An 8,562-nucleotide genomic window follows, 5' to 3' on the forward strand; every position below is an offset into this window, starting at 1 on the left:
CTCGAAAATTCATGAGAATATCTCATTGCAAAGTCTATGGCGCATGACACACTGCATTCGGTTCGCACGTCGAACGACGTGCGAGCGGGATGTCACTATAATACGTTGGTCTCGCTCAAACTTCGGAGCGACGTGCGAACCGATGCAGTGTGCCACGCGCCTATGGAGAGGCAGAGCTAGCTTGGTCTGACTTTAAGGGCCACTTGCACCAATCACTAACCAAGGGTTAACCGGTTAAACCTGGAGTTACTATGGTTACCACTATTTGACACTGGACATGAACGACTAAGTTTGTTTTAAGCCTTTGAACGCCAGACGGCAAATGAATATGCCGTGCCCCGGACGCCAGGTGATCGCGATTATTCAAACGAAATTGAACTTTACGGAGTACCGTATAAGTCCCTATTACATGGCGAAGCTGACGGCGGTGGCCGTCGTTGGCGTTCCACAGCCGTCTGTGGCGGTCAAATGGTTACAGACAGTGTTTTATTTAACAATAGTTATTTTAGTTATTTTACGGCAGCGACTTGAGGGACGTGTTTTATTTATAATGCCTTTACTTTAAGTTTATTTTTAGTCTTTATTATTATTAAGATTATTTATAGTTTATTGTTAAAATTCTGTGAAATCTCGTTGAAATAAATAAAAATTTAACTTTTTTAACTTTTAGTTATGGTGAGGGTAAAATATTTACCTAGATTTCTCTCTTGGATCACAAACGCAAAACGACCACTATTTTTATACATTCTTACACTCATCACACTTGTAATCATTACTGCTTACTTAATACATACATCAATATAACCACGATTATGTACATAGATATACAACGTGTCCCTAACCTATAGACAAATCTTAAACGTGCGTATGGAAAAATGAATTAGTACTATACAAAGTTGTACCTCTACTTGAAAACCACAATATAAATAAATGTTTGACGGAAAAAAACTCACGAGTTGTTTAAAGATACAGTAAGTAAAAGAGCATTTCATGTTATGCAACCTAATAAATTAACGTAGTAAAAGTAATATATTGTGAACTGTGTAACAATTGTGTGCAATTATTATTATTAAGTAGGTATAATTTATTACAAAATTAAGATTATTTCCTATTTATTGAAATGAAAATATTCATAAAGCATTCTGATTAGTTAACTCGACAGGGGTCTAAACTTAATTTGTCCAGAGGCTAAGGTCACGGTGTATAACAAAATTTAATTATATACAATTAAACATCAAGTAGGATATCCTGATTACACATACACGAACAATGTTAGTCGTTATTCACCGGTATAATTTTTTTTTAACATTATCATCCAAGTTTTTTAACATACAAACTTCCAGTCGCTATCATAATCTTAAGACTATTTCTTGCATAATTTATTGAAAATGTTACAACTACAATATTTCTGTTTTATCTCAGAAGTTTATCCAAATAACTTCAATTTGTGAACTTTCAAACTAGCCTCCTTTGGTACGATCTTCGTGTTTCAAAGTCACAAACTGAAGTCAACCCTATAATTGTAATAATAAAGTCAAAAATTCCAAACATTCAAATATCACATCACAAAGACTACGTCCCGCGTGGTGCTCATTGCTCAGTCATTTGCTTCAGTCTTTCTTGCCGAAATCGCGAGCCGAAGGCATATTAAGTCAGTCGTCTCAGTGAAGGATCCATCTCTTTCGCGCTTAATATACCAGAAAGATGCGTTTTTCTTGACGATAATCTTACAAAAAATTCAACTTGACAACTATTTAATAATAGAGTTCTGCTAGTGACTCAAAATTATTTTCGTTGTCTTGATTTTTGTTCTCAAAAATGTGACGGAGTGTAGCCTTTTGTATGAGATTTTTTTTTTAATAAATAAATTATAATCTAGAAAGATATGCAATAGCACTCGATTTTTTATTTATTTCATAGAAGACACAAATACAAGCGGTCAGAAACAAGACAACGAAAATAATGTTGACCCTAGTGCCTCCGCTGTGTTGCACGGTCGCGGGTACCGTCGCGGGTAAAATCCGCCGCAAGCGTCCGCGTTAGCGTTGCTCTTACTATTATTCAATAGGCGTTCACCCGGGCAAGACCGCAGAGGCACTTAGGGTTCCAGAACATTATACGTTGAAACGAGACACTCCGTAACGAGGAATATGTCGAGCAGTTTTCTTCAAAAACGTGACCCGTTTTAGACCTCTTCTAGTTCATACGAAGCCATATATGGCATAAAATGTAACTCTATTGACAGCTAATAAAGTTCAAATTTAAACAAATAACGTTATATGACATGCACGTCTTAGTTTAACGGAAGTTTTATTAGTTACAAAACGAATCGATTATTATTGTTGTCAGGTCGCGATCTCATGACTAGCTTCCTGCCTTCATTATTTACATTATATTTAGAGAGACACTACATTAGCGTCTTCCAAGCGTCGACGTCTAGTCAACTCTATGACTGCTGCTCGACGCAACGTAGGCGCAACTGCGCAGCGACATCATTTTACATAGCGCTGACTATAGATGGCGACGCTCAAGAAACTAGTGTGGGGTCTGTCTAAATCAAACTACAATATACCTAACGGGCATTGATATTTTCCGCAAGTGATTTTTTCTTGAGTAAGCTCTGTTTTTATATACCAGACACTAAAATTGAAGTTCAATTAAACAATTTTATTACTCATTCTGTCCAATCTAACTGTCATTTAAGTACAAAACTGGGCAAATTGGGCATGTCTTGGTATTATCTAGATCCGATAATAGTGGCTATAGTGAAAAGGGGTATATTTATAAGTCTCGCGCGGCTCAGGTAAAAAAGGATACAAGTGTTATAACTTATACCCCTTTTCACTAGAACCACAGTTTAACCCACATTCTCCGGTGTTATAATACATTTTTTTTTATATAGTAACTAGTTGACAATATATCGAATAATTATAAAAAAAATCCAGATTTTTTTTTACTTTTTGTCTTATCTGGGTTAATACACATCATTAAAAGTTGTATAAATATATATACCTAGAAGTTTTCGTGTCAAAAATGAGTGCTTGACAAAATCTAGCTATGATATTATGTGGAGGGGTTAAACGTCAACGGAATAAAATAATTGCGCTTACTAAACATTTTTAAATAAAATCGACTATAAAAGCTCTTATTGCTAAGTTTAAAATGTGATTACAGTATGTTACAAGAAAATTATTTAATCATTATTTAGTATAAAATAGCAAGTTTGATATGGACATTAGATTGTAGTATTGGCTCTTATATTTTATTTGTTATGCCTGGGCCACACTGACGGGAAACGCCGTTGATTATCGCGATAATCCCAGTGTGGCCGTCTGAAAAGTGTCCATTATCGCGACATTCTATCCTATTCCCAGTCCACTACAACTTGGATCTTTTTAAATCGAGAGTGAATAGACATCTTTTAGGCAAGCATGTTCCATCCTAGACTGCATCGGCCATCATCAGGTGAGATTGTGGGCAAATGCTTACCATTACCAGTTAGTGTGTCCCCGGCATTAGAATTTATCTGACAATTTGTTTTCATTAAAGAAAGGATGATAATACATAAGTCACACCAACGTAGCCGCCGCCATACAATGTCTGTTACGCTCTCATTTTAAAATTCATGTCTACAAAGAAATTAGAGCGATTAGAAGTTTTACACAAGAATCTTCTATGGGCCGTTTTCTTTATGTAATAATTTTTAACAACGAAAACTAGTACCAGACATATACACCGTGTTTTTTATATCCGTTTATTTCAAGAGTGCATTCCGTAGCTTAAATTAAGTAACTTTCTCAAAGACACCGGTATTCTAATTAGTTAACTCCATTTCATATTTTTATCTGATAAGGCCCTTACAAGCGTGTATACTTGCCTTACATATTGGTCAGTGTTTAGTACGAGTTTATACATTTGTTGCTAAATGTAAGCACTATCTCGGATGATCGCTGTTCGAAATGACATTGATATTGTTTGGTGGAATTAAATGTCATGCCCGTGTTACAACGCTTTATGTAATATTTAATTACGGCCTGATCTAAGGTGGCCAAAAAATACGTGCATTCCCGTTGCAAGGGAGTTTTTCGGCTTATACTGAGCAACTTTTACTATGGGACCACCCCCGAAATAGCGAAAAATTTTTTTACCTTCCCATAGAAAATGGACCAGCTAAATGTATGAAACAGCCAGAATTTTTTTTCGCGACTTCGGTGTTGGTCCCATAGTAAAAGTTGCTCAGTATAAGCCGAAAAACTCTCTGGCAACGGGAATGCATATATTTCTTGGCAACCTTGTATATATATTTTTTTAAATATGAACTATGCCATTTAGTTTACTTACACGTACTTACCGATACTCTGAATTTAAACACGGTGTATATATGTTACGTAAACATTCATGCCAAGTTTCATGTAGGTGATTTAAACATGAAAGAGTAACATGGATTGCATGGGAGAGGTTTTTTTTTGGCGACGGTTTCGTTTGATTTTACAAAAATCCGTTTAAAAGATCACATGGAAAATTACATATATATATTCTATAGGTAGACACGTAAACTATTTAGGAGACATACCGACAGGTCAGATTTTCACAAACCGGTGGATGATACTGAAACAATGAGACAATTTGATAGTTAGTATCATTCAATTTAAAATTTCTCTTGACAGTTTCCACGTCAATTCAATTTAAAATGTTTGTGAAAAGTGTCGATATAACTATCGACTAATCTCCCTGTCAATAGAAAATGATGGAAAAAAGTAGGTAAGTTTTTCAAACAGTAACTTATTCTACTTTTCCGCATTACGTTTAAATTTACTGATTATCTCGGTACGCATTATTTTTGACCTGGCGAAAGCCATTAATACTGTCTCACTTATCTTATTCATGAATACCGATATGCGGACCTGCATTTTAAAAGGTAAATAAGTATTTGATAAACATAAGCTATAATGGTTGATGTGAAAGGCTATAATTAACAAGGATTGCAATAATAAATCCTTCGGTGCATCGCAAGGTAGGATTCTCGGGCCGACGCTTTTCCTCTTATATAAGCCTCGGTTTACCACAAGGCAGAGATCTCGGGCCGCTTTTGTTCATGTTTTATACACTAACGCCACCGCCACTGTCGCCGCCGTTCTGTAGAACCGCAGCACGTATGGGCTTGTATATGTAACCCGAAGGCCGCAGCACATACCTGGGTTAAAGCATTTGTAGGGTGAGTTAAGCTTATGTGTCTTTCTGTGAACATAATAAAATCAATGTTCTTTAAGGGGCTCCCTGCGGTATTCATCGTTTTGACTAGTTTTGAGTCGTTACTCCTACATTTGCACTATAGATAGAATTTTAAAACAAACGACTATCGGTTCTTCAATCTTTTATCTCCATTCTGGTCTGCCGCGGATTTTGAAAGAAATGAACACTTATTATTTTATTTTATTCTTTAAAAACATTGTCTAAAAAACACTTTTTTCGTTACTCGATTGCTGTAAAGGATTTTACATGTAAAAAATCTACACATTTGGGTTCGTCTTCAGTCAGAATACCAGTTTTTTGGCCTAACATTGTTCAAATTTGATGCGAAATATCTCGAAGACAGTGAATTTTGAAGTAAATATGGGGATACTATATTGCTTACAGCCGTTGCTGTTAATATATAAGCTACAAAAAACATTAGAAAACTCAGAGATTCAGATCGAACCTTTCAGAAATGACCTCCTTACAGAAATGTTTTTTTCATCAGACCCATATAGGCATTCAAAGTTTTATTTTTATTTTATAAAACTTGTATGACGAAAGCCTAAAATGTACCCTATATATTGAAAACCGTGTGAGGTGTGGTGTGCAATAAAGAACATTTACGCAGGTTACTCGGTGCTAGGAGCTTGTTGAAGAACTGGAGAAGGTAGTGGTCGGTCGGTGCACCACAGCTGGTATTTTTGACCCGATAGTTTTCCTTTTAGCTTCTATCGGAGTCCCACAAGGTCTTTCTGCTTTGTGTATTTAGTCCATAGAACCCACCTATGCCTGACGCGGGCCACTCGGCGCTAGAAGGAGCGCGCGAGGAACACGCGGGAGCCGGAGCGGGCCGCCTCCGTGAAGCCGAGCTTGCTGTAGAACTGGAGCAGGTAGTGGTCGGTCTCGTTAATGCACGCGTGCACGCCGTTCACACCTGAAATAACGCGAGCTTTCATTATTCGATGTAGAGATAATTTCATTAATTTTAGTTTTGACATAAAATGATACAATATATGTTCGACACTAAACTTTTTGCTTTGGTTGCTGTGAAATCGATTTGACAATAACAATGCAGACACTAGATTACAATTGCTCAGACAATAAATTATTGTGGTCGTCACAATTAAAACTTGGTCAAGAAAAAGAAATTACGTCATTACAGGCCAGATCGTCATATTTACTATTTATGTCGATACAGATTTTAAAAACTAATTATGATTTTTATTTTGTGAGCATCAACGATTCAACACAATCTTATTAAAATGTATTAAATAGGGAGGTATATTTCAGTGATGAATCACTTTGAATGATTTGGGTAAATTTTTGAAGAGGTTTTTTCGACATTTGCATGGCAATTTTTAAATCAGATTTATAATCATCATTTTAGGAAGGGTTTTTAACAATAAAAAAATATACTGTACGAGGCACCACTCTACTTTTTATTGTAAGCTAGTTATGAACGTTTAAATATCCACATTTGTAAGTTACTGTACTGTAAGGCACTGTTAAGCTATTTGTAAGGCGCTTTTGACATGTACATAAATGGAATTTTTTCGACATTCTATGGCACTATCAAATATGTTTATTTTTATTTTTATTTTTTTATTTTATTTATTTGGAGATCCAACAGCTGTGACATTAACATAGAAAAATATAGTAGATACAGGAAGCCAATTATAGGAACTCACAGGTAGTGACATAATACTAAACTAAGATTACGCACTATTGCAACCACATATGTGAACAAAGCGAATACAAATGATACTTAATAAGGATAATGTGGGAGTTCAAAATACTAATTAACTTAGTAACATAATGAGGTCTAAGGTAAAAGTATAAATAGTAAATACGTAATTATAGGTATTCAAGAAGGCGACAACACGCTCACTCAAAAGACTCAAAGTATTTCTGCACTAAATTACGTCTCAAGCTAGGAATGCCACAGTTGAATATATCCATATCCAATTCTTTAGATAGCTCATTTAGGTTACGACTGGCGCGTGGTAAAAAACTATTCTGTCTGTATTTAGAAGATGCATTGCTGATTGCTATTGGGGGATGATACCTTTTAGAACGAATGGGGGTTTTGAAACATAGTTTACTTAGCAACTCAGAGCAATCGATTACACCATTGGTTATACTTAGGAGATATGTAATATCGGCTATTTCACGGCGTTTTTGTAAAGGGACAAGGTGATGGTGCTTACATATTTTAAGATAGTTGGAAGAACTGTAGGGATATTTTAATTTAAAGCAAAGGTGTTTTATGAATTTTTTCTGAATGCGTTCAATTCTGTCAATATATGTATTGTAGCAAGGGTTCCAGACCTGAGAGGCATATTCTAACTTACTTCTAACATATGAACAATATAGCACCTTAAGCGTCTTAGCCTGAGTGAAGTGAACAGAATTGCGCATTATGAAACCTAGGGCTTTATAAGCGCCACAAATAATGTTATTAATGTGATTATCAAAAATTAGTTTAGAGTCGTGAATGACCCCTAAATCTCTCATACATGATACTTTCTGCAGGGTTTGACCCTTTAAGGCATAGGTAGTATCGACTAAGTTACGTTGGCGCGAGAAGGTCATTGCAAAACATTTAGAGGGATTCAAGTCCAATCTGTTATGGCACTATTCATTATAGTCCCAATTGGTACAGTCCACATTGGTCAATCTTACTCTAAAATGTTACTATGGTGCGACAAGTAGATAAGTGAATAAGCGCTTGCTGCTAGTCGCGGCAGTGCGGGGAGCAGCAGCACTGGTGGGAGTGGATTCAATGTTACCATGAGCTCTTAACGTGGCCAGTTAACTACGGCAACAAGTGACAAGAAACATTAGATTCACCATGAGCCCTCAGCGCGGCCAGGAGACACGTGAGCAGGCGCGCCGGCGCGTGCGGGTCGCGGCAGTCGGCGCGCACGCAGCACGTCAGCAGCGCCGGGTGCGCGCGCAGCACGCCCGCCGGCGCTGGCTCTAGAGTGACCTGGTGGGAGTGGAGCAGTACCGTGGGCCCTCAGCGCGGCCAGGAGGCACGTGAGCAGGCGCGCCGGCGCGTGCGGGTCGCGGCAGTCGGCGCGCACGCAGCACGTCAGCAGCGCCGGGTGCGCGCGCAGCACGCCCGCCGGCGCTGGCTCTAGAGTGACCTGGTGGGAGTGGAGCAGTACCGTGGGCCCTCAGCGCGGCCAGGAGGCACGTGAGCAGGCGCGCCGGCGCGTGCGGGTCGCGGCAGTCGGCGCGCACGCAGCACGTCAGCAGCGCCGGGTGCGCGCGCAGCACGCCCGCCGGCGCTGGCTCTAGAGTGACCTGGTGGGAGTGGAGCAG

General features: G+C 38.3%; 1 protein-coding gene across 1 annotated transcript; it reads right to left on the bottom strand.

Annotated features, from left to right (window-relative positions):
* Positions 1–3,884: 3,884 nt before the first annotated feature.
* Positions 3,885–8,414, bottom strand: LOC133529885 (protein O-GlcNAcase-like; the record flags this gene model as incomplete). Its single annotated transcript, XM_061867687.1, has 3 exons — positions 3,885–5,194; positions 6,019–6,169; positions 8,246–8,414. Coding segments are annotated over 2 exons (294 nt in total), but the record flags the coding sequence as incomplete, so codon positions are not given.
* Positions 8,415–8,562: the final 148 nt, after the last annotated feature.

The sequence above is a fragment of the Cydia pomonella genome, chromosome 21, assembly GCF_033807575.1.
Source record: "Cydia pomonella isolate Wapato2018A chromosome 21, ilCydPomo1, whole genome shotgun sequence".
Classification (NCBI taxonomy): Eukaryota; Metazoa; Arthropoda; class Insecta; order Lepidoptera; family Tortricidae; genus Cydia; species Cydia pomonella.